The sequence below is a fragment of the Excalfactoria chinensis genome, chromosome 1 (assembly GCF_039878825.1).
Source record: "Excalfactoria chinensis isolate bCotChi1 chromosome 1, bCotChi1.hap2, whole genome shotgun sequence".
Lineage (NCBI taxonomy): Eukaryota > Metazoa > Chordata > Aves > Galliformes > Phasianidae > Excalfactoria > Excalfactoria chinensis.
Window position 1 is genome coordinate 125,291,421 of NC_092825.1, and position 26,483 is coordinate 125,317,903.

At 37.2% G+C, this 26,483-nt stretch overlaps 1 protein-coding gene across 1 annotated transcript; it reads right to left on the reverse strand.

Moving 5' to 3' along the window:
* Positions 1 to 25,293, reverse strand: TSGA10 (testis specific 10). Its single transcript, XM_072351604.1, has 17 exons — positions 25,020 to 25,293; positions 22,645 to 22,854; positions 21,848 to 21,913; positions 20,782 to 20,982; positions 18,565 to 18,738; positions 18,311 to 18,388; positions 15,790 to 15,941; positions 14,703 to 14,818; positions 12,650 to 12,804; positions 11,378 to 11,433; positions 10,984 to 11,152; positions 9,076 to 9,186; positions 8,368 to 8,553; positions 5,581 to 5,783; positions 5,134 to 5,238; positions 3,453 to 3,587; positions 1 to 1,781 (listed from the first exon to the last, which is right to left on the reverse strand). Exons 1-17 carry the CDS (start codon positions 25,242 to 25,244, stop codon positions 1,757 to 1,759), a joined length of 2,367 nt encoding a protein of 788 aa, XP_072207705.1. The 5' UTR covers positions 25,245 to 25,293; the 3' UTR covers positions 1 to 1,756.
* Between the last annotated feature and the right edge of the window lie 1,190 nt (positions 25,294 to 26,483).

Consider the following 26,483-nt stretch of genomic DNA (forward strand, 5'->3'; position numbering starts at 1 on the left):
AACATTATTCATCAAAATACTTTCACAAGCTCTTTGAAGAAACCTGCTCCTAAAAAGCAACGTAAGATCATATCTATAGCTCACGTTCATGTGTTTTTAAAAGTAGTTAGGAGCATTCATATAGGTTACACTGTCCCTAACCATTACCTGACATATGAATTTTAGTGCTTAGGAATCAGACTGTCACAAACCAAGCGCACGTGAAGCACAAACAAGATATATGTTCAAACCATTACCAACTTGACTTTGCTTTTGCAAATAAGCTGGAGACCATTTTAAAATACTTTTACAAACAAAGCAAGAAAGATGAATCTATTGAAGGGGAAAAAAAGTGAAACCAAAAAGTGAGTCATTTTCTATTTTAAATAGGAATTACTTATCTACTTCTGTAGATTTGTCAGCCGACTTGCAGGAGAGAATTCTACGTTCTCTCTTGCGTTTGAAGCAGGATAATATGCAACACTAACAAAGATTATGGCGTAGTAGCTGAAATTCTGAGCAAGTGCCAGTAAATATCACCAAACACTACTCATTCATATTAAAAAGCTCCTTAATTAGAAAGTTAGTGCAGCTGTAGTAAAATTCTAAGAAACTGAACACACTCCAATAATATATATATATCATAATCATAAAGAAATGTGCATCTCCATAGATAGATATCACAGCACTGTTGTATCTCCTAGCATTATTATCCTATTTCAGACAAATTAAGAGGTAGTTTAGGTTTTAAGAGGGGAAAAAAATAGAAAAAAAAGCCATTGCATATCTTGAGATGGCATAGCACTCTTTCAAGTGCATTTTTCACATAGTCCAGCAAAAAGACATAGGTTGCTCTGAAAGTAATACCTCCTTTTATTTATACGACAGATACAAAGAGCATAATAACACTCTTTGATAGAGCAAATTCCCCACTACAAAACGTTATTTTTCAACACAGTCACCACCATTAGCTATATGCTTTCATCAGTGATGAAGAAGACTCTGTGTGTTGCTCTAGTAACAATCTGCATCCGTTGTTGCCACTGCTAAAATGTACCACACACCACTTTACTGTGCTCACATCCACTGTTTGGTCTCCATAAATGTTCAGCAAGCATCTATGAATGTCAATGGGTGCCATTTTTCCAGAATTCAATGACACACTTTTGCTCCATCCACACTTCCATGTCAGACACCATTGTGCCAGACTGCCCCTCTGCTGCCATCTGTCACACAACAATGACATGTAATGGGATGGTGGTGGGAAGGTTCAACCTCTACTGCCATCCCCCCAACATCTGCCTCTGATGTCATGGGCCAACATCGTAAAATAGGAGGCATTACTTTCAGCATAGCCCTCACACTATGAAATTATAACACGTGAATGTAGACACCTTTTTCCTCCAATAAAGTTTTGCATTTTTATTTACTATCCTGTTTTTTAATTATATCACTAACCTTTTAAAATAATGCACAATGTTAAAACCACACTCCAATGTGAGTACAATCAATGTAACCTGAATTTTTTTATGTTTACAGAGATGGATGTGCCACATAACACAAAAATACATGAGCTGAGAGGGGAAGGAAAGGAAGCTGTCCATACCAATTATTTCCCGCTCAGCAACAAAGAATGTATACATATCCATGCAAGTATCTGTGAAATAGATTTAATGAAATTAAGCATTCAGCAGGGAAAAATGATAATTCAATGCAGATTACACCTGAACTCCCCAAATGGCATGCAGAGTCTTCACAGGCCATTGTGAATATAATATTAGAAGTCCTTGAATGAAGAATTCCTAGAAAACAAAGCGAAACATAGTCTAATTTTGTAGTGAACATAGAAATAGATTCTGAGGTTTCATGAACAAAATGTAAGGTTTTGATTCTGAAAACACTATGAGGAGGCTTCCTTTGTCTCTTCAACAGTCAATCCAGATAGATGTTTTGAAGCATTAGACTTTATTGTGCAAATATGCTACAATGCTTTTTGAAGGGAAGGGCAAGCTTTGGACTCCTATCAAAGACAACGTACAAACAAAGGTCTTTCCTACCAGGTCTGCAAGACATACTACAAGGTGTATTCTTTTCACTTTACTCATACAAGGAGCCTGGGGCAGTAAAGACAGAGAGAGATGGGAGAACAGGAAAAACTTACCATCAGATTTATTTATGATATCACATTCTGAATACAGTGAAAAGGTGACTGCCTGACTCATCTCCTATCTTAGGATGTGTGCTAAAATAGTGCATAGAATACTGTAATGTAAGAAGGGCATCAATGTTAATTCTAGCACTGCTGTCTCAGGGTTTTCTACTGCACATTCAGACATTGGTTGCAGAAGATTCCTCTCTACCAATAAGTTATTGTTTCTACTGTATCTTTTTGAATCCCTAAGTAAGTCATCTTCAAGCATCTAAAAATAAAATCTCAGCTCTTGGAGAACTTTTTCCAGTAATTTCAACTATTCTGTCTTGATGCAAACAAGAAATGAGTGGAACTCATAATCTAGTTTGTAGAAGGTTAGTCTGGATTTGATATTTAACCAGCACTTTTCTAATTAAAAAAGAATGCCTTTCTAATATCAGCCTGATAAGGAGTTGAAACAAATAGGAACAGCATCATAATTGCTAGTATCAGTATAGCTGACTACACAGATTGAATTCTCTTTTCTTTAGGTAGTACCAAAAATAGAAGAAAATGTTATGGTAATAAAAAGTCAATTGAACAGTCCCAAGTGACACAGAGCTACACTACACTCAGATTAGGAAGAACTAGACATGGTTCTTTCAGAGGATGCAGGGAATACACTTGATACCAAAGACTGACAATAGCTACCAAATTACAGTCTTACACTGTTCTGTTTTCATGTTAAGGACCTTAGAACCAGCTCATGGATGCATGGAACCTTGCCTCCTATTCTTAGAACTTACATACTTAGAGTCTTCGATAAAAAAGATGAATTAAGCAGCAAAGGAAGTAATCTCATTTACCAAAATATTAACAAGATTCATCTCAGAAGTACATAACCAATTCAAAAGCAGACACCATTTCCTGAAACTAATGAATTGAGGTTTTTTCCCACTCAACCGGTAAATATTTTTATTACGTTCTGCCATCAACCTCTGTGTGAATTGTGAGGCAACAAGCAAACAGCTACCAAACATAAGATTTATCTGAGACTAAAACTGACAGGGGAGTAGATGTAAGTGGTGGAGGCTTCATTTCAGTGACTGCTGGAAGGAAAACTGTTTGGGTTTTTTTTCTACCACAAGGTTACAAGTGTTTGAAAACATATGGAATGCATTTAAATACGGTGTCAAGTTGAGACTTTAAGGAGCACTACTACTATTTCAAAAATGTATGGCTATAGGAAAGGAATACCATCCAAAGATTATGGTTCTGAATTTTCTTGTAACATCTTTTTCAACAAGTAACTTTGGAACTTAAACATTGTTGAACTACCTACCCTTCTAGGGAGCTGTCCAGAGACCAATCAGGAAGCGGATGATAAGCACGTTCAGGGGATGATGTTCTTAATGTAGAGCTTAACTGATACGTGACTGTACGATTCTGGCATCGAAGTTCCTGTACAGCACGTTCCCTACAGAAAAATTATTCTACAGTCAGATTAAGCACTTTTAAAAATCAAAGTTATCACAAAGTCATTAACTTTTTTTGTTTGTTTGTTTTTCTATTTTTTATGGAGATGTGGTGTTTATCATACACTTCTCTTAAAGACAGGTAACTCTTTTTGCATACTGTTCTTATAACTAACTTACAGGCTGCACAATGAAATGCGACTTTGCTCTTTTCAAAACAATCCAGATGATTGTAATTATCTTGAAGTAGAAGGGAAATTGTTTACAAGAATGATGGTGGAAGATCTCTGATTCATAGTGAGGCAACACTCATATATAGACACACTCTAATATTTATCACACTAACAAACTATAAATTAATTCATGATATTACTGCAACTGTAAGCAACAGTGTGAGTAACAAATTATCCTTGACTAGGAGAAAAGCTTAAGTATGAAGGCTGACTCTGCTTTTTTGACTGTGAACACCCCAAGAAGAAACATCAGGAAACAACCAAAACCCACAAAATGGATGAACTCACTCTGGAGAAGTAGGGAAACAACAGTTTAAAGAAGAGCGAGTTTATTTTGAAACAAACATACCACTATACTAACATACTATGTGGCTTATTTTATGCAGCTGAAGAAGTACACGTGATGCTATCTTTTTAACTGACTTGCATGTCTAACTCCTGCATTTTTTGCCTTGACTTCAGGTTAAAGGAGAAAACAATTTGAATTTGAAACACACATTATAGCACGTAGGAAATGTATCTTTAAAAGACTTAACCTCAAATGTAGGTGCTTCCCCCTCGAAACTCTCATCCTTAGAAGTGAATAGAAAATCAACTGTCAAGATAGCAACTGTGTTATAGTCACACCGTTACATCTATCAATTTCTTTTACATACCTAAAATAATGCTTGGCAATTTAACATTTTTATCCCCAATGCATCCATGAAGTAGAAAAATCTTGCTATTTTTGTTTCACAGAGAAACTGCTTAAGATACCAAGACTACATAGATAAGCCAACTAGTAAGATAGGCCAAAGACTGTTTCTTGTCCCATGGCTAAATGGCATTAAACACTTTGTACATACTGTTAAACTCTCTCCCTCTGTCCATTAAATAAAAAACTAAAAAGGTTATTTTCTCCATACTGGCACCTTCTGTGCCCCACACAGCACCTGGGAGAATGCAGACTGGTACAGGATTAAATTGCTTCATTGTGTCGGTACAGATTAATCAGAGATAAGTATGCAACATAATACCTAGACTCCCACTATAAATAAGTATGTGATCAGTTAAATGTACCATCCCATCATAAAACAGGCTGCTCAAGAAGCAAGTTTATTTCAGTATCTCATTCCATTGGCAACTAATGAAGACAGAACATGTAATAGTTTCACACACCATGGTATGAGTAGCCTCTGAACACACAGGAGATAAAGAGCAGAGCAAAGCCAAACTTTGCTGTTTTTTGTTACTTTTAATTAGACTAAATCATAGTACTGCACTGTATTTCATCCCATTTAGATGGAGGAAACATAATACAAAAATATGTACTCGCCTTTCAAACCTCTCAGTTGCCAGCTGTCTTCTGGTGATATCCAGTTCTGATTCTAGCTGAGCTGTTGTATTTTTGAGCTGAGTGAAATCTCGACTCTTCATAGCACTGTAAAGTTCATATACTTTAATTAGATAGCAGCTATAATCCTCAAGTATGTTCCCAAATAGAATTATGCAAAATGAAAAGGTTAGCAATACCATGCAACTGATTCCCATTGGGAGTAAAATGTGCACAGAGAAGTATTTTAGGCTATAGCTGAGGAATTAGAAGCAGGTTTTTGTTATCTTCTGCTATTAAGGTATCAAAGGTACTTTGATCATTTGAAAATGCAGCTAGATAGACATGTATATACATACACATCTATGTGTATGTAAGTATAAATAGAAAGAATTTTAAAACAAAACAAAACAAAACCCAACTACAACATCCTCCTGGTCATTTACTCACAGTTTATTTTCTGCTAAAGAAAGTTGTTCCTTGAGAAGCTGAATTTCAGAGTCTTTTTCTTGCTCTGCTATCTGTGACTGAAATTCTCTCTCACGATTGGATGCAAGCAAAGATTCCAGGTTTTTCAGAGATGCTCTTTCATTTCCCAGTTGTCTTCTCAGCATCTCTATTTCAGAATGGGATGAATCACATTCACTCTGCAGCTAAACAAAGTTTTTGAAGTGTCAGATTTATGTCTGCTGAGTTCAGTGTTCAGCAGTTAGGATAATCTTTAAAAATAAAAGCTGTTTAGTATCAATGACCCGAATTTGCTCTTACTCCAAGATGGTCCAACATGGTTGATTACTGTCATATCTGACCTTCATAAACTCACTCAATGCATACATATGCACTTAGGCACACTTAATAAGAAACTATGAAATAGAATCATATAATCACAGAATATGCTGAGTTGAAAGGAATCTCAAGTGCTCCTCCTATGTCTTGCCTTCTAGACCCCTTACCACCTTTATAGCCCTCTCTTGGGTACTTTCTAGCAGTTTTATGTCCTTCCTATATTGTGGCACCTAAACCTTCAACCAGTGTTTGAGATGAGGCCTCAACGCAGAGCAGAGCACTTTTTTACTTTACAAAGCAAAATCCAAGTTATTTGGCCTTAATGAATTAAAATGAGTTTCTCCTATTCTGAAGAGCCAAATTATCACTGTCAATCAGAACTATAGTTCTCTTCCCTAGAAACAATTTTGCTATTCTACTTCTGTATTTCAGAAAAAAAGACAATACTAAAAATCATATAAGTTTAATGAAAATGAACAGTATTAAAACACTGAAAGAACTACATTATTTTAGCATCAGCATTCAGAATCTTCACTAAACTCTCCAGTTGCATTTCTGCATTTTCCTGTCCTGAAACTCTTGCTTCCCTCTACAATCCCAGCAAGTCTCTTCATTGACAATTTCACAGAAGAATTACTACCATTGCTTCCTAAAACTGTCAAGCATTCCAATGCCCATATCAAGTTTCTTTGCTAATGACCTACTCTAGCTATTCTACTTACTAAGTGGCTGAATGTGAAATACAAGACATCTGTCAAAAAACCAATTTGTAATATTATATCCTGACTTCTCAGTACTCAAAGTAAAACTTAGCAAGACAGTGATAGTATAGAGTACACAATATCTGCGCTCTGAGGAGTATGCTTCTGAAGTATGCTAAATTAAACATTAAAAAAAAAAAGAAAGAAAAAGGTGCTGAGCATCAATAGAGATTTCTTTGATCATTCCAGATCCGAAAGCAGTTTGAGATCCCTTAAAGCGTTACATTAACATAAAATTATCTTTAAAATTGATTTCACATACCCTTTCTACCTTCTCTGATGTGGAAGTTAACTGCTGACTTAATAGCTCTTTGCCTGCATCTAATTTAATGCAAAGCTCTTGCGTAGACATGAGATTTGCAAGTATAGACACTCTCTCCTGGTGTATGTTTTGAAGCTCTCCTTCCATTTTCGTAATAGACTTGTGTAAAGTAGAAAGCTGAGACTGGTATGCTTCTTCTGTTGTTAAATGCTATAATAAAGCAATATCACATAATCAAAAGTGTATTGCAAAGAAATTACAAAACTACTTCCAAATTCCTACAAAGACATCCTACAAAAACATTGTTGTGATGATTTTTAAAACGTGGCAGTAGTTTATTCTGGAATAAATTTTAAAGTCATTTCTTTAAATAACTTCTGTATATAAAATAAGTAGAAAAAAACGATTCTTGCTTCTGATAGCAATTTCAGCTACTAACATTTTAAACTCTCTTCTTAGGATTCTGCTCTTTCTTCTGAGCTATTAAGATCCAAAATTCTGCCGTGGGCCTCATTTCATTCCCAGATAGAACCTCTTATTTAGAAATAAAATGTATTCTTACATGTAGAAGAGCACTGAATGCTCAAATACTGACAGCCATGTTCGTGTTGCTGTCAATACGAACCTGAACATGATATCCATCTCCAATTCTGACTCCATTTGTTGACACATAATGAGGCCTGTTTATTCCTATAATTAATATCAGACGTGGGAAGGAGGTAGAAAGATAAAATCTCTACCCCTTTGAGGCTGGTTAGGCAAACTAGGACCATGAGCCAGCTTCATTATATAAAATCTGCCACACAGTTGTCCTGTACTGGTTTGCTACTATGTTCTCATCCCTCTTTATGAACAGCTGCAGGTCAGCTTCTCTTGACTATCTAATGTGCGTAGGCAGCCCTCAATAGCCTCTGCAATATTTAGGAAGCAGAGGTGATCTGTGGCAAATAGAGCAGCCCCAAATCAGAACACAGTTTAAATGTTCATAGCTTTAAGTTCTTCACACTTTCAAATAGGAAAAAGACCTTTGGGACACCTAAAGCACTGGAAAGAAGGTTGAAAAGTTGGAAGTAAGAAAAGCAAGGAAAGCAAGGACTGGAATGTAACAGGGCACAAAGCACCAGGCATGTTTCAGGTATGCTGTGGAGTTTTGTGTGAGGCTATGCCCTCCCTCATTTCAAACATGGCATCTGTTGAACTTTTTTTTTCTTTGAAATGTATTATTTTTATGTATTATTTTTAATTTATTTTTCCCTGAAGTATGACATTCATATGACTGCTAATTACGTTATGAAATAAACCCCATACAACTATCTTTAACATTCAAATAGAATTGGTGTAAACTATAATTTTAAACAGCTGTAGGCTTAAAATAATACTACCAGATAATTTCAGATGTGAACTATGGAAACGATGATTTCGACTTACTTGCTCCATCTCTGTTTCAAGGGTCTTCATTTTCTCTTTCAACCTGCAGTTCTCAGATTCCGCACTGATTAGTGCCAATCTAACAGAGTTACATTCTGCTTCTGCTTGGTGGCACTTTGCTTCCCAACTTTCTCCTTGTTCACAGGCTTTGTGGTAATTCTCCAAAAGCTCACAGTTCTCTCTCTCCTAACACATAAAACTTGTTTAATATTTTACAGAATGCTTCTCAAAATAGGGATATTTAGAGCTCTGCAGGTATGACATACTATTGGATGTTCTCTCTTTATCGAGAATCCTGCATTTAGTGAAAACACTGAGAGACTTCTCAGATCCAGTGTATTGTTCCATGTGGCCACATTTTGATACTCAAGAGACATCTGTTAAAAATGGCTGAGTTAACACTAAAAATGTGAAGTATGGGGATATATTGCAAACTTTTTTCTGTTAATTCCATACAGTAGCAGAGACAAAAGAGTCCCAAGTTCCTATATTATGCACTGCAGTTTTAAATTTAATAAACATGCACACATATACATAAAGCAGTGAAATATACTTTGTTACTTGTCCATGGGAAAAATCAGCTGAGAAGATTCTTTCAACCTATTAAAACTGCAGTAGCTGAATACAGATGAGTTTTGGAAAGTTCTTCCATGGGAATACAGTTACAATCTCAATTTTAGTTAGAACAGCTTTAATCCACATACTCACTTTAAACTTCAGTACTCCCTTCAGCCTGGCAATATCTGTGTTTGAATCCTGGGCTTTCAGCTTCATCTCATCAAGCTCATTCTGGTACTTAGTTATTTTCACATGTAGTACCTATGAAGGAAGATTTGTTTAATATTGCTAAAGTACACTGTTTGTACCCTGGCAAAAATAAAGAGAATTCATACATATCTAGAGTGTGTGTCTTATTAAGTATCTTTTAAAAGGGCATACAAAATATAAGCTATGTGGATTTCTACTAACAAAATTTGGCACATATCAAAAATATTTACCTCTTCTGACTTTAAGACAATACTAAAAATACTAGATCTTCTTAAAATGAAGAAAAACATAAATCAGAAAGTGCCACTAGCTAGAAAAAGACAGAGCAGCGAGGTGGTCAACAAGCAGCTCCTGCCTTTGGGATGACATCACCCCTTATATAGCTGCACTTTTGAAAATGCAGCAAATGAAAAAATAAAATAAAATGAAGCAATTGACTAAGTGTTTATCTCTTGATCAGGAAAAATAGAGCCACAAGCATTAGGAGAAAGCACACAGAAGATCTGGCAACTATTGTTTGAGAAGGCAATGAAGAGGATAGCAAAAAGGTTTCCGGATGAGTCAATGACTGTCTCCCTTCCCTGCAAACTACTGTGAGAACACTCCATTGCAAGAAGCAGTATGGATGGAAAAACAGACGTAGACTACGGTGAAACACCTCTTCCTATTGTGAAATGTCCATGAGCTGCCGAGAAAGGTGCTCTGGAATTCTGTGAACTTTTCTAGCCCAACTGAAGAAAGAGGAATGCTAATTGAGATACTTGGAATTTCACCTAAATTAATGGAAAAGCCACAAGTAAATAATACGTATCATAAAGATGCATCTATTAAAAATTAATTGATCACACGAGGCTAAGATTTTTTGTTTCTAACTGCTTCTGCAAGCATGCAGACACATTTCAAAGAAACCCATGAAGCTTTCAAAGTAGCTAGAAGCAACAGGTAGCTTTACTTTGTACCAGCTGACCACATCAGAAACAATGGGGATTATAAGTTTCTGAGTAGGTGAGAGATATACATGAATCAAGTGATGCCTTTCAGCAATCCATGTTTCTACTGACACTCATTATCTATCTTTAGTGGTTATAACACTTGTAGAAGGGAAGAAAGTGAGGAAATAGAAAAGTATATACAAAGAAGAAGATATTCTAAGCAGTTGAAGAATGGTAGAGGAGAAAAAACAAGCATGAGAAAACCTGAATTGAGGCATAATTTTTAACAAAAAGAAGACAAAAGAGAACGATATTACACAATGATGACCTGCTGCAAGTACTAAGCTTAATTTCTGGCCACTTGGAAAACATATTGATGCGTGAACATTGTGTGTGCATGAGATGAGACTGTAGTCTAGATGTGTTAACTACTTTTCTGAGTATATACAGACAAATAACACATTAGATATTTTAGTGTATGATAATCAGATACTGCCATTTTCTTTTACCCGAAAACCCCTTTAATCAACAGTAAATACAATCCTGTTAATAAAGCTAATTAATAAACCTTAATAAATGTGTACTGTGTTCAAATATGTGAACTTGTATGTGCTCTGAAACAGTCACAACACAGCACAATAAATCGCTACTGCCTTCTTCACGGTACTTTTCAATGTAAGCAATGGTTATAATCACCACAATTACTTTTACAAAAAGACCGGGAACAAAAGAGTTAAGCAGCTGTTCCTGGAGATAAACATCCAAACCACAACACAAGAACAGCTGAGCTTTGTTATACAAGTGACCTAAGCAATAGTGAACAAACCAGTTCAGAAAATGAGCACACCAATTCTATGCACTACTAGAAAAACAGTCCATTTTCTTTTTTGGTCAAGAGTTCTCTATGCATATATACCTGATTTTCTTGTTTAGCATTAGAAAGATGTTCTTGTAACCTGTCCTTCTCCTGAGCTAACATTTCTCTGTTGTTGTTAGCCTGTGCAAGTTCTTTGTTGGTTTCTTGCAGCTGTTGACGCAAACTGGTGATATCTTTCTCACAGATACACAGCGCTTCAGCAGATTTTCTATGTAGCAAATAATAAATACTTCAGGTATGACAATGCTGTTCAACCTAGTAAAATGATAGCTTTCCAGTGTTTAAGTTTGCAAGATGCAACAACATTTTCATACGTAATAGAGTGGAAAAAAATAAACAATTTCTACATTAGCACATCCTATGATCCATTTTTTTTGCATTAATGCTATACATTAATCAACACTGAATTATGATATTGAAATTTTATCCTTACTGTATTGTACGCTCCAAATCGGAAATGAGAACCTTCAAATCTGAAATGGTTTTCTCCTGAAAAAGAAACACAAAATGAAGATGAACCCCTCACAGCTCTGATTTCCTTTTATCCAGTTAGCTGATTAATGCAAAATGGATTCTGGTTTTCAAAGTATCATCGTGTACTGTTTAGAGCTGAAAATTCTGATAACCTACTTTGGGAAATAAACAAGTATTATTATATTCTGCAGAATGTAACCATTTAAATTAAATCTCTTAATACTTTGTGGTTTGAACAGTGGTGTTTGTCTCACACTCCCAAAAGAAAATGATGTCTTCTGACTGCTAGATAAGTTGTCGCAGGTTTTCTATAATTAATAGACCACCAGGGTTTGGTAGTTTTTAACTGATGAAACAAGAACTCTGTAACCGCAGTTCCATTAAAAAACAAAACAAAACAAAAAACTAGCACAAACTATATCAGTTCATTCCACCATCTCTGCACACAGATATTAAAAGGAGTATAGATAGGCTAAGGAACTGTCTTCCACTGAAAACTCAAGAGATATTAGATACAGTCTTTTCTTCCGCAAAATAGATACCGTTTGCAATTTAGTCTTTAATATCTGGAGTCACTGTTTATAGCAAGATGATTATGGCCTGTCTCGCAATATCCTATCTTCAATATTATGTTAAAAGCAGTGCAACTTCTTGAGTTAAAAATCACAACATTTATGAAGTACTTCATTTAATGTATCCTAAATCATTATCAAGATAACTAAGGCTGAAGTGAAAAACAATGCTTCAGACCTAAGCAGCTTCCTTATATATTTTGAAATCACACTACGCAGAAAACTGATGCATTTAGCTTAGGTAAACTAATAGCTTTAGGTGAGAAGGATACCATTCAAACGCAACATCAATGATAAGAAAAGCAGTATTACTTGGCACTGTATCTTTAACATTAACGGACACTGGGGAAGAACTCAGGCTAAATTTTATGAGAAAATATTTGGTTAGCTAATTTACTTTTCTCCACCTGAGGAAAGTAATTGAAGTCTGCTCTCTTGATAAGTATAAGCTATGCAAAAAGCCAAACATAAGAGGTTTAACATGGCTCAGACCCACTGCTACTGAAGTTAAAGTGAATTTTATTGTCTCGAAACTGAAGCAGAACAAGGTCAGCACTGAGCACTGCTGCAGACAGTTATGATGACCCAATAGATCCTTCCTCTATTTCATCTCATGCGATTCCATGACTTATTCTGATTATTTACATGTGAGAACATACTTTAATCTTCAGGTTTTCCTCAAAAGTGACTATCTTCTCTCTTCCTTCTTCCACACACTCTTGCAAAGTTTCCTTCTCTTTATCAAGTTGCACAATTGTATCTTTCAATGCACAGATCTTCTCTTCTTGTGCAAAACATTGTTTTGAAAAGTTATCTGAACACAAACAAAAAGGTCTCATTTTTATAAATTCAAATCATTCAAGATACAAACTCATCTGATGCACTTCTGAAGCATAAAAGAACAAAAGCTTCCCTTCAAAGAAAATACCAAAGCAAGTGTGTTTTCATGGTCACAGGTAATCCCAGTAATATTTGTAGAACTGCATTCTTCTTTCAAGGTCTTAAATTACTTGGCTCAAAAAAAACCCTGTCCTTAGATGGCTAACATTTAGATAATTCAAATAATTTTATTGGGTATTGTAAAAATAAATGGTTATAATAGAATTACAATAGACAGAAGGCACATGAAGGCTACAACCTGGAAAGGCTGACATGAAATAAAAGAGATAAACATCCCAATATTAGACAGTTTTTCAGAAACAGCCCTTTATTTGTAAGAACTTTATGTACTAGAGTTAAAAAACAAACTCATTTATAAAATCCAAGGTCACTTAAGAAGTTCAAAGCTACTAATGAAAAAGCAGCTAATCTACTTATTAGAAAATCAATCTTGAAAAGATCTCTTTCCCTGTCCTCATTGAGTTTACAAAGTGCTACACGTTGCATTTACCTTTAAGTGGTCAGATAATCAATCCTTTAGGCGCATACACTGCATTCTCAAGAGGGAACTACAGGAATTATTGTTACAGTAGAATTTACACCTCATAAAAAGTATGCAGGTTGCAAATTGCTTCATAAATGTCAGTGTAACTGGGAGCGCTGAATTATTAACTACTTCCAGGAGGTAAAGCATCCAAAGTAAAATCATATGTTGCCCAGTCTTTCAAAGACATCATACCCATATAACCACCTTCCAGTCTTTTTCCACAAACTCTCCCTATTCTAATACACAAGATGAGAAACACTCAGATTTCCACATCCCTATGAATCCAGACTGCAACATGCTTCAGTCAGATGGCTGGAGGTCTTAGACGTGAGATTCTGAAGTCTCAGTTCAGCTTTCAAGAACTAAAAGGCTGAAAATATGCTTAGTTTGGACACGTTTCCTGGGAAAGATTTATACATGCAAGAACACAAAGGCAGATGCCCCTATCAAACATTAAGTCAGTACTTCACTACATCATGGAACCAGAAATTTTTAACATGATATGTATATTTTAATATGGATAAAATACCTTTTTCTTTTCCCAAGGCTTCTCAGGAGTGGCTTAAACACCTTAGTCAAAGCATTCAAAAGTTTAAATTTGCTTTGAATGAAATGCTTATTTGAGTTTTAGAGGTTTAGAGCTGAGTAACCGGAGTTTAATAGTTGTAAGTAATAAAGATATTTTAATAGCTGTATTTCCCATACTGCATCTAACAATACATCATGTCAACTGTATCTATAGAAAAAAAATAAGACTTCAGGCACAATGCATTTGGATTTCTGGAAGTGGTAACTCATTCACTGGCACGCTAGGAATAATTCCTGTATCCGCTTCCTTCAACGCCTTAACAGAAAAAGGGTACAACATTCCATACTCTGCAGAAGATGTTCTCCTGATCACATCATCATCTACTGATGCTGAGAGGTACAACCACCAGCTCAGTGGATCACAAATACAGCTGACAGGCTCCGACACAGCACATTGATACCAACATACATTGTTGAAACAATAGTATATGTAGTGATCAAAACTTAGAGCTTTCTTAATATAATTTCAAATACTACATTATATTTTAAAATACTAAAATATTTATATAATTTTTAAAGTACAAAAACCTTCCAACGATGAAAGAAAATGGACTTTTTACACAAAACATTAAAATTATCAAAGTCAATTTATTTGTTTTCCATAATTTTGTTCTTTCTACATACTAGAAACAAAAGAAAAAGCTGCAACATATTTATCCAATTGAATTTTATTAGGAAAACTGTTATCTGTCACTCACCAATTTTTTCATCCAAAAGCCTGATTTTCTCTTCATTAAGTTGAATTTCATATTTTTTCTTAGTAAGGCTTCGCTGTGCCTCTGAAAGAATCTGCTCCGTCTTTTCCTTCATTAGACTAAAAAGGAAAAGAATTCATATACTCATATCAGACTTAATTCCTTTTTGAAATGCCTCTAAAATGGCAAAAGTTAAGTAAAAGCAAGATGCTTCCATTTATCTTAGACTACTGAGGATATTTTATCAACGTTAGCCTTAATCTCCAGACATTAAATCGGAATGCTACTATAAAGAGTCACAGGAAAGTAAGATTTTTTTTACAACAGAGAGACCAAAAAATTGTTAGAAATAATTGCAATAAAAATCTTTATTTAGAACACACATTGGAATGCTAAACCTATTTTAAGCTGTTTTTTAATAGTAGCAACTAATCTTCAAGAACTCTGTTTTTACGGTATTCATAAATCTGACAACTTGTAAAAAGCATTTCTCATGTGCTTGATCTTCCTCTCCAGCCAGTAAAGGGTCCTTTTCATCATGAGCTCACTGACCGATGTCACTCACGCTTTACTTGAGTCTAGTCCCACCGTATATTTCTTAACACGGTTAGGAACTCCAGTCAAGCAGCAGTTGAGGCCAAAAACTCTATGCAAGGCTTCAGTTTTATTTCTGTTCCTGAAAAAACTGCAAGACTATGAAATGGATGTTTGAAACTAACTAAACACGACATTCATTAATTTGTGCTTGTTTGCTTGTCTCTTTAAGAACTGCAACAAAGGAAAATGATTTTTATATATTTGTAACTAAAACATAATTCATCAAAACACATCAATCACTGCGGCTTCTAATAGGAAGTTCCTAATCCAAGCCATTCTGCTTTTTCACTGAAGATGATATTCTCTATATCATAATAACAACAAGTCAACATTTTACATATAAATAACCAATGGGGAAAAACATTTTATTCCAAAACAGAAAGATGTCTTACAAGCACAACCGCCATAAGTTCCCTTCCCTTTGAGCTAAATGGAACCCAAAAAACATAGGCTGACACTACTCAAACTAATGCAATTATATACTTTCACTCACCTCAGTGAAATGTATTCATCTTTCTGGTGGCTTAGTTCATTCTCAGTGTCCTGGGATCTTCTTGCCATTATTTTTACCTCTGTTTCCAGAGAATCGACATGTTCTTTCATTAGAGCCATTCTGGACATCTGCTCTAACCGTTCACTGTCTAACTATAAATACAATTAAACATTAATTAAACAGGAAAAGCTGGAATAAAAAGCTGATTTACATATAGATACTCACCTATTTACTCAAATTCTACTCTATTTTTAGGACGAATCTTTTACTAAAGGAGAAATCTCCAAGTTTACTCAGAACCTCTCAGGACAAAAAGCTGAATCAGATCCCTGGAACATTTGGATTTATCCAGGTAAAATGTTGTATTGGTAATTAGGTGGAAGGGTAAAAACGTTTGGCATTGATCACCCTTAAACTTTTCAGTCACAGAAAACACTACTATAACTTTATGAAGGGAGAAACCACAATTTCAGATGCAACACCACCAATGATGGGTTTAGGCCTCTGTTAAGGTACACCTTTGCTGACACTTGGGCAGAGAAGTCACTCTAAAACACTTTCATAACGCACCATATGGCCAAGAGACCACATTGAGGCCTTTAAGTCTATACCTAGAACAATGACAGATCTGTCCCAGAAAATCTTCCTTAGGTTCCTGTAAAGCTAGTTTGGGACGTCCAGTATAAGGAAAGCTGTATTCAATTACTGAAACATTCACACTTTACATTCCAAATATTTTCCTTTCTGAATGATTTGAAGCAGCTCTTTTAAGGTAAAAAATTCTCACATCATGCCTCTTCTTATTTACTAATTCTTCCAGGCCTAGTTTCTGCGTTACTATAATAAAAGTCAGATTGCTGAAGATCAAGTCAATTAGAGCTTGGTATACAGTGACTTTCTCAGTATTACTGCCATAAATTTCATACTGAAGTAAATCGCCCTCAAAGGATATCAAACAAACTGAAGAAATAAGACAAGGCTATTCCTGATACTCATTATGCTTCATACATCAAACATAAGATTAAAGCTGATCTGCCACTCAGAGTAGTCAGTGGATTGTTCATTACAAATGCATTCAATTTAATATTATAATTCTTATAACTGCACTTATATGCTTGGTACAATTTAAAAGGCTGAAAGGGAGAAATGAAAAAGAACAAAACCTATAACCACAAGATCTAGGAGAAAGAGGCACTATATAAATCAATGCTTATCTATTTTAAATCAAGTTTTACAAAGACTGTATATACAATCAAGAACTGCATTCACTTTATTAATGCTTACATTTTCTACATGTATCTCTCAGCTAACAATTGCACATTTAAGTAACTTCTACTGGAGAGAACAGTATAATTAATTTTCTTTTGTGGAGTATCAAGTCTTAGTAACATGCAACCATAAGACAATCCAGGTTGCAAGGCAGTCTCCAGTTGAAAGCCCTAGACAAAATAGCTCAGAGGCCAGCTTGCTCAGGGTTTTATTCAACCAGGTCTTGAAAATCTCAGAGGCTGGAGACTGCTTCACTGCTGATGGTCCTCAAGGGGAAAAAGTGCTTCCTGGTATTCAGACTGAACACTCCTTGTTCCAACTTATGACTATTGCTTCTCATTATCCCACCATGTGCAGCTGTGACTAAGTGGTGAGTACCAGCAGGTAGCACTTAGGTACCTCCTGAAGCTACTCAGCTCCAGGCTGAGCAAGTTCAGCTGCCCCAGCCTCCTTGTACAGGGCAAGTACTCCAGCCTTTCAGAGCCCCTTCTGAAGACAGTCATGCCAGTTTGGCAATGTCTTTCTTGTACTGGGATGGCAAAACTGGATGCAGTATTCCAGGTGAGATCTAACAAGCTCTCAGAAAGGGGGGACAATCACTTCCATTAAGCTACTAGCCATATCCTCTTCACAAAGCCTACTATCCTCTTGACCTTCTCTGCTATCGTAGTACACTGCCGGCTCATGCACAGCTTTGCTGTGACCCAGGACCTCCAGGGTCATTTCAGCAGAGTTGCTCCCAAACCTATTAGTCCCCAGCTTGTATCAGAGCCACGGATTCTTCTTCCCAAATTCAGGCCTTGGCATCAACCCTTGTTTCATGAGGATTTTTGCATAAGGTTACTGCTGGCCATTCTCTCCACTTGCCTCAGTCCCTATGGATGACAGCCCTGCTCTTGGGTATATCATCTGTTTTCCCCAATTTGAGGAAATCTGCAACCTTTATGTTTTCTTTCAGGTCACTGAGAAAGACCTTAAAAAGAACAGGCCTCACAACAGTCCCATGTGGTGATCCACGCTACCAGCCTCCAGGGTGTGCCTGACCATCCAGATTTTTGACTGCCTAACTGCTCACCCACCCAGACCCTCACCTGCATACAAAGAGCATCGAAAGCTTTGCTACAATCTAGGTAAATGACATACACTCTCCCCTTATTTCTTCATAGAAGGCATTTAGGTTGGTCCCACAGTATTAACCATTAAGTATCACCTGTATTATATTTACAAGTATTTAAATAATTACTCGCCTTACATTTTGAATAGTAGTTTCCAGCTCTTCAATTCTCTGCTGCAAATGAGCTTTCTCATTAAATGCAGTCTCTTGGGAAATCTGTGTCAAATAACAACAAAATCACATATAGAATAAATCTTAACTCACCACAAACAGATAATGCAATTAACTCTCAGTACCAGAATAGAAATCCTCAGCAACTTTAACTCCAATACTAAGTAATTTTTGTGTAAAAATAAGCTTGAGTGAACAAAAACAAACAAACAAACTTAAACCTTCAGCTGCTCCCTGAGACTGTCACATTCCGTAGTCATCCTTCGTATATCTGACAGTGCTGTATCCCTTTCTGTCTCCACATGCCTTAACATCGCTTGAGCCACCACAGTACTTCTTGGAGTCCTGGTGCATTTGATGACTTCCTGATGAAGTTGGGTAATCTCTTCCTGTGTCTGTTGTTTAAAATAGCATAACATATTACTGCATACATAAACCAGGGACTCGTTAAAGAATTTCAGTTAGCACTGCTCAATGCAATGAATAGATATGCATTCTGTAAAACAATCATCAGTGAAAAGTAAATATTCATTATCTTTTTAGTAGACCAAAGTAACAATGCATTACAGTAGCACATCACAGCAGATTTAGTTTTGAGCAATGAGATAGGTTTACTGAAGAGAATAAGAACAAATACCCCAACCAGTAACACTCAAGAGACTTTTCAGTAGTATTTTTAAATCAAATTATTTCAGTGTTTGGCAAAACTATTTTTGTTTGATACCTCAGAAGTGTAAAACACGGTGCACAAAGCAAATAACTGCTGTGAACTCTGTTTAGTAATAAGGCATTACTCATAATGCAGAGCATCCCAGAAACCACACAATATCAAAAATGAAACAATGACTGATATGTATATGCTTTCCCTCAGGAAAGCATTCCTAATTCAGGACAGCACTTACAGTCTTCTATTTAAATGATAAATTCAGAACTGACAGAACTTGAAAAAATTATATATCTTTAAAAGGTTATTCTATAGTTTCAGTTTTAAGGTTGTGGTTTGTTTGTTTGTTTTTTTGTTTTTTTTTTTTATTATTTTATTTTAAACAGAAAAATCATTTTTATTTCCTTTTACACTATGGAATCACAGAATTGTAAGGGCTAGAAAGGACCTTCAGAGATCATTGAGTCAAACCCATCTGCCAAAGCAGGGTCTCTACAGCAGGCTGCATCCAGGTGGGTCTTGAATATCTCCAGAGAAGGAGACTCCACAGCCTCTCTGGGCAGCCTGTTCCAGTGCTCCGTCACCATCACCATAAAGAAATTCCTATGGGCATTTGTGCAGAACTTCCTATGCTTCAGTTTCTGGCCATTTCCCCTTGTCCCCTTGTCCACCACTGAAAAGAGACTGGCTTAATCCCTTTGCCTCCTGCACCTTACATGTCTTTAGACACTGATCAGATTCCCCCTGCAGTCTTCCTTTCTCAAGGCTGAACAGACCCAGGTCACTCAGAAGAGAGGTGCTCCAGGTGCTCTATCATCTTTGTGGCCCTCATCTTCACCACCCTAAGTTATTTTAATTAACCACTGCAGCTGTTAAAATTTGGCAATTTCCCTGGATTTCTGCCACACAGTGCTTGTATTTTTTCAGTGTCGACTCAAGTTCTTCATGTTCTCTCAATATTTTCAAAACATCTGGATCAGAACTCAGTCCCTTAAATAACAATGTGATATAACGTTAAAGCAGAGAAATTAAATTTGATATGTATTCTTATGTCTGCTTTGGAAATTTCCATAAAAGATAAAATTAGCCTTCAACCTAAGAACCTGTAGACAAACAAAACTATACACACATAATTCTTAGTATTAGAGAACTGTATGGGAGATTGGTAATCACAGCCTGAACCTCTGATTAATCAGCTGAGGCAAGTATGGGGTCAGCTGTGGGAGCACAGGTGAGAGTGATGTAGCTGTGCTCCCGGGAGGGGTGGAGCTTGACTCCATCCCCTCTGAGACCTCATTTAAGGGCTGACTCCCACTGGAGCAGTATCTCTTGGAGATCGCTCACCAGGGAGGACTGCCTCAGCTGCTTCAGTCAAGGCACCACCATTGGTGAGTTTTTCCTTTACTTATTCACTTATATACCTTCTGTACATTTTGTTTCCATCTGTACATTTAAAACCAATACAAGAACAGATATAAGCCCTGTCTTAGAAAATAAACTTTTATTTTGCGCAAAATGTCTATCACAAATGACACTGACAAACAGGTGAAGAAACAATTCATCTGTAACCAGCTCTAAATAACCACTGAAAATGATACATTATGAGTAAAGCACCAGTTAACTTCACGTTATTTGTTTGTCCCCATCACATGCATCCTTTTGTTTGTAATCATTTTTTCTTTCCGGTAATTTTAGCTTTGGTCAGTTGCCATTAGATAAACTGATACTTCTAAAGAAGGCACTCCTCCTGTTGCAAAGTGTTTTCCAAGCTCACCTGGATGTGTGATTTTTTTTTGGACATGCTGCCCAAAGTAGAGCTACGCTTAGGACTTGAAGACGTGCTTCGAAATACCCTCAGCAAATTCTCAGTCTTGCTTTTATAGTAGTCTCTGTCCTCTTCCAGTGTCTTAATAAATGTATCCAGCCTTGAAGGTGATTTCCCTTGCCTTATTTCATTCTCTGTTTGCAAAATAACCTGCATGTGCAAACACAAGATGATGTGCTCATTGAAACGGACCTTTTCTAGAGAAAGACACCTCACTGTGAAATGGACAAACATCCTCTTCAAAATGAAGTGGAAGCAGATATCTAATTAAAAATAAATATCTATTTAATATTTTAAAGTGACTTCTGAATGTCTGCACTTCCCTTTTTGTTATATTGTTCTCGAATTCCAACTTTTCTGCTGGGGGGGGGTTGTTGCTGTTATTTTGTTTAGTATTGCTTGTTTGTTTGTTTGAGTGGGATTTCTTTGTAGGATTCTGGTATAAACTCAAATACTTTATACAGGAAAGTAATAATTCAATTCCCTTTCCTCCACATTCCCTCCAGCACTGCCACAAAATGAAGCAAACAAACAAAAAACCGTCTATAAATACATACTTGTGCATCCTTTTGATATATTCAAATAATAATTTGATAAGTTCTATCTATTACTAGCAAATATTTTGACAACATGGTAGACACTTCTAAATGTTTCCACAGTATAACATCTTAAGCCAGACAGAATAATAAAATAAAAATGTTGAAGAAAAACGTTGCTTCTTTCTGTTTCATAAGCAATTTGCTAAGTACTGCAAGCAGTTCAGTGCTGCTTTGTAAAAAAAAAAACAAAAGCTCTTAAGATTCTCAAAAGCAAAATCACTGCAGGTTAGCAGCAAGAAATAAACAGATTTCCATCCATCCAGCAACAGCACGACAAATGAAAACAGACATTTTTATCTATTCTCTAACTTGTCTGTTATCAGTGAAACAAAGCAAGTGAAATTAACTTGTTGAAGCATTAATGTGGAAGTTAATCAATTTCATAGCTACATATGTATTAAGAATATATAACTCACTGATTTTAATGTTTTCACCGTGTGTTCCAGCTTCTTTATGTTGTTCTGCTGGTGTCGAATTTGAGTCTACCATAAAAAAGTGAAAGAGATGCATTCATCTTTTACATTCTCTAGTACAAATCTGACATTTTAGCTCAACTCTTCTAGGCCAAGGGAACATTTTGTACATGCTGTCTAATTTGACTAGGCTGAAAACATGCTATTTACCAATATTATATTTAATCTAGAAGGGAATCAGTTAAAAGTCTTATCTTTTGGTGCAGCCCAGGATTCAGAAAAAACAGTAATAGTCAAATTACTCTCAGGTCAAAAAACGAAAAAGGAAGCATGCGATGCCTTTATCCAGAATTACTTTACCAGGAATCTTTCAAATTCAGGGACATTCTAACTATACCTATGAGCTAAGGAATTAAGTGCGTAGTTACATTAATGACAAACAAATGTCCTTCCTGCCATCTGAACACTACATTAAATAATGTTATTATTTTATTATTAACTGCATGTCCACAAAATACAATTTGCCTCTATTCTATGAAATCAACTGCAATCCGCAATGAAATCACATTCTTTCTGACTGCAAATGTGATTTTAACTCTTGAACCATTTCTCACTTGAAGAACACCACAGTGGCCAGAACCTACTCTTTCCTCATCCTAGCAAATGTACTTGAAAGCAGGGATGAAAGATGGGATTTCTGCTCCAAGGTTAAAAAGAAATAAAAAACCATCAGTTCCCCATAGCAGTAGCAAATAACATTAAGCTATCACTGTATAATATTAATTCAAAGAAGCAGATACCTTTGCTTCTTCTAGTTCCTTATCAGTGGTGTTCAGTAACAATTCGTTTTCCAGCTGCTCAGACAGTTTGGCAATTACAGCAAGTTCTTTACACAGATGATCATTTTTGTAGGTCAACCTATCCACTTGTCTTTCAACCACTGGCTTCTTATCAAGCAGTTGTAGGACATGTTGCCTTAGCTCATGGCTTATCTTCTTCAGATTTTCACTCTATAAGGACAAGGAGGAATAAAATATTTTACCACATCTTCAGGGATCTGCAGGGAAAATTTGAAAAGAAAAGGCCTGCTTTCAGGTTCCCAACAGCCCGACTTACCGTGGTTCTGTTAGACTTATGGAGAGCCCTTCAATCGTCCACTCTGAAATGGACCCACACCCTTCATACATACTGAAGGTCGACAGAAATGTAGCAGATCAATTAGTAATATTAATTCAACAATGAAGAAATATAAGATTAATCATTTTCCTGAACATATGCAATCTTCAAGAAAAAAATGATGATAATTTCATGGCCTTTTTCTAAGACACCTGAGTTGCCATATCATTTTGGCAAGTGTCACCTTATCTTTAACTTCTCAGTTTAATGGAGCATCACTTCTTCATGCAGCTTTTCAATTTTCAGAATCCTCAGATTTCTAGAATTTTACTCTAGTCAAGGGGTGCATACATCATGATGCAGAAAGCCCCTTGTTTACACAGACTGTTCCTGTAAAGCATAAAAGGATCAGTATCTCAAAACTGAGTTCTGTGAAATTCCCTTGAATCAAAGAGTTTTCTTCAAGTACTGGTAGAAAAAACACCAACATTTTTATTTACTCAAGATGAGGAAGATGATTTGTGGAAAAAATCTTTCTGGATGGGCTGTTTCCTATGACGTTCTGTAGCTTTAATTTTACCACTTCTGTTCAATGGCTGTGCAAATATATTGACAGGATTGTTGATCCCTTAAGGCCTCATCAACTCAAAACCCAATACCACATTATTAACAAATTTGCATCACCACCAAAAATCATAAATTACAAAAGCAATGTTGTTTCTATCATGCCTTTGCACTCTACTGTAGTTCACAACGGCCTGTTTCAGCAACATAAACCAGGGAGAAGAACGGCACAAGTTATTTACTTCCTAGCCACAAAAGGATGGAGAAAAAGTATTTTCTGTATTTTTGCTGTAACAAAATAAAATAAATACAAGATAATAAGAAACATGGACGTGTATCTCCATCTCCTCAAACACAGAGCATGGCCAGAAACATTTGTAAATGTTCAAGTTCTGTATAGAACACAGGGATATGAAGCTAGTTATCATTAGCTCTAGTGTTGCAGCCTATGATTCCTTGGAAATCAGTGAAGACTTCACAATAAAAGAAGGGAGAGAAAGATAGACTGCTCTCCAGCAACTTTCTAAGAATAACCATTGATAAAGTAAGGTCACTCGAGCAAGTCAGTGAGACATGAAAGGGCTAATGAGAGAGGGAGAGTGGTGAGCACACCAGTGCCTGACAGTGCTATTCAGTACCTGCCATCCTGCTACAACTCTAACATATAAAGAAGCCCAGAGATCTAACAAAAGGAGACAAACAATCGTTCACCAGCAGGAAGCTCACAACAGTTTCTGTCCCTACTTACATTCAGGAGTCTCCAGGGAATTTGGGGCAGCTGTGTGATTTCATTACCATTTAAAATCTCATCTGAATCAAATGTCAGTCACCAACTATCAGTCTGACCATTAGCCTCAAAGTGTTTTAAGTAACAATCTAAGTGATGGCTTTGTCAAGGAGTGAGATACAGATGACTTAATCTGGAGTGTCTACAAAGAGATCTTTAAAATGGAATTTGCAAGATCCATTTTAAATGCTCATAACGTTTACTTTTAAAATAATAATAATAAGGTACATGTGTGTTTATACATAAAATTAAAGCAGTGCAGCATGCACACGGATTTTACTCCTGAGTTTGGACGTTTCACTGCACAGCACTGAGTATATAGGAATAAGCATACAGTAAATACAATGGGACACAGTCGGACACTATGAAACTCTATGCAATCATCTGAAAACCGACTGCATCCCTCAGGGAACAGGGAATACCTCCAGACTTTCCAAGGCTCCCTACAGTCGGCAAGGTGCCATCAAGGGGCTCGGGCTCTCCCCTGCCCTCCACTCTCCGCCCTCCACCAACCATCTCCCCGGCAGCCCCACGTACACCTCTCCGCGTCGCGCCGGGCTCGCGCTGAAGCGAACCCCGCCGGGTGTCTACCTTGGGGCGAGCCTCCGCCCTCCCCCTCCGGCGTCCCGGGGACCGCCGGGCGCTCATGGTGGCTGCCCGGGCGGCGTGAAGCGCCTGCTACTCTCGCCCCCAGCCCCGGGCGCTCACCCGCAGCCCAATGGCGAGCTCCCCGCCGCGCCCCTTCCCTCCCCGCCGCGGGGAGGTGGCCGCCGCGCCCCAACGGCCGCGTTCCCTGGGCGCCTGGCAACGGCCTGCTCCCAGCCGCCCCTCAGCGCTGTGCCACACAGCCTCGGCCACAAGCCTGGATTTCAGTCTGACCGATTTGGACACGCTGGAAATCATCAGAGGAGATTCTGCATTACCGTATTTCATAGAATCATAGAATGGCCTGGGTTGAAAAGGACCACAACGATCACCTGGTTTCAAGCCCCCTGCTACATGCAGGGTCGCCAACCACCAGAGCAGGCTGCCCAGAGCTGCATCCAGCCTGGCCTTGAATGCCTCCAGGGATGGGGCATCCACAGCCTCCTTGGGCAACCTGTGCCAGTGCATCACCACCCTCTGTGTGAAAAACTTCCTCCTAATATCTAACCTAACCTTCCCATCTCAGCTTAAAACCATCCCCCTTGTCCCATCACTACCCACCCTCAAAAACAGCTGTTCCTTGTCCTGTTTATATGCTCCCATCAAGCATTGGAAGGCCATAATGAGGTCTCCTTGGAGCCTTCTCCAAGCTAAAGAAGCCCAGTTCCCTCAACCTTTCTTCATATTTATCTCCAAAAGTGATGTGAAAAGATAGCATTTCAGGTTTTAGGAAAACTCTTCTCAGTGAGCATTCATTTTAGGAATGAAGTTGGTTTTGTTCTCGTATCTCTGTGGTTTTCTTGAAGTTATATAATGTGGCTGCTCATATGTTGATGTTGGGGAATATGTCTAATGATCTCAGGGGGTTCGTCCTCGAAAAATAGCCACTTTTCAGGAAAGGCACTTGTAGCTGAATATGCATTTTATCTCTCAGCATATAAGGAACAGAGCCAAGACATTTTTAACTGTCCACCTAGTGTTCTGCACATGTTACTTTTCTAGCACATTCTGCTTCTAATTAAGGAAAGGGAAGTTGCCTTGGTCAGGCTATTTTCAGCTCGAAAAACATCTAACCGCTTACAATACGTTTTTACTGACACCCGGTGGCGAGATGTAGAAATACACAGCAAACCTCCACCATCCAAGTGTTAAAAGGGAAACAAACGCTCCAGTGTTTGGTTTGCCTTCTATTAACACCAGCAGTCCCAGAGGATGCATTGCAATTCCTCTGAGCAGCATTCGCTTTTGCATTATACCAACCGCCTCAAACACCGACTGATTCTTGGAACATCAACACATTTTTAAGGACAAAGTCCACAGGCTTTTTACCCAATTTTACCCCAGTGTTTTCTAGCTGGGAATTTGCTCTATCAAATAGCATTATTATGCGCTTTGTCGTAGTTTCCATGCAAATAAATAGGAGGCATTACTTTTGGGAGTACCTACATACAAAAACACGGGGGTTATATTCTCAAACTGCTTCTGCAAATGGTTTTGCTGCTTCATTGGAATAATGATACCAGCTTG

Bases quoted from the DNA above. Each gene is read 5' to 3' on its own strand.
- TSGA10 (XM_072351604.1), bottom strand. From the start codon at position 25,244: ATGAAATACGGTAATGCAGAATCTCCTCTGATGATTTCCAGCGTGTCC. The intron at 14,819-15,789 runs GTGAGTGAAAGT...TTTCCTTTTTAG, and splicing joins GATGAATACATTTCACTGAG to TCTAATGAAGGAAAAGACGG. The intron at 3,588-5,133 runs GCGAGTACATAT...ATTTTTCTGTAG, and splicing joins GCAACTGAGAGGTTTGAAAG to GGAACGTGCTGTACAGGAAC.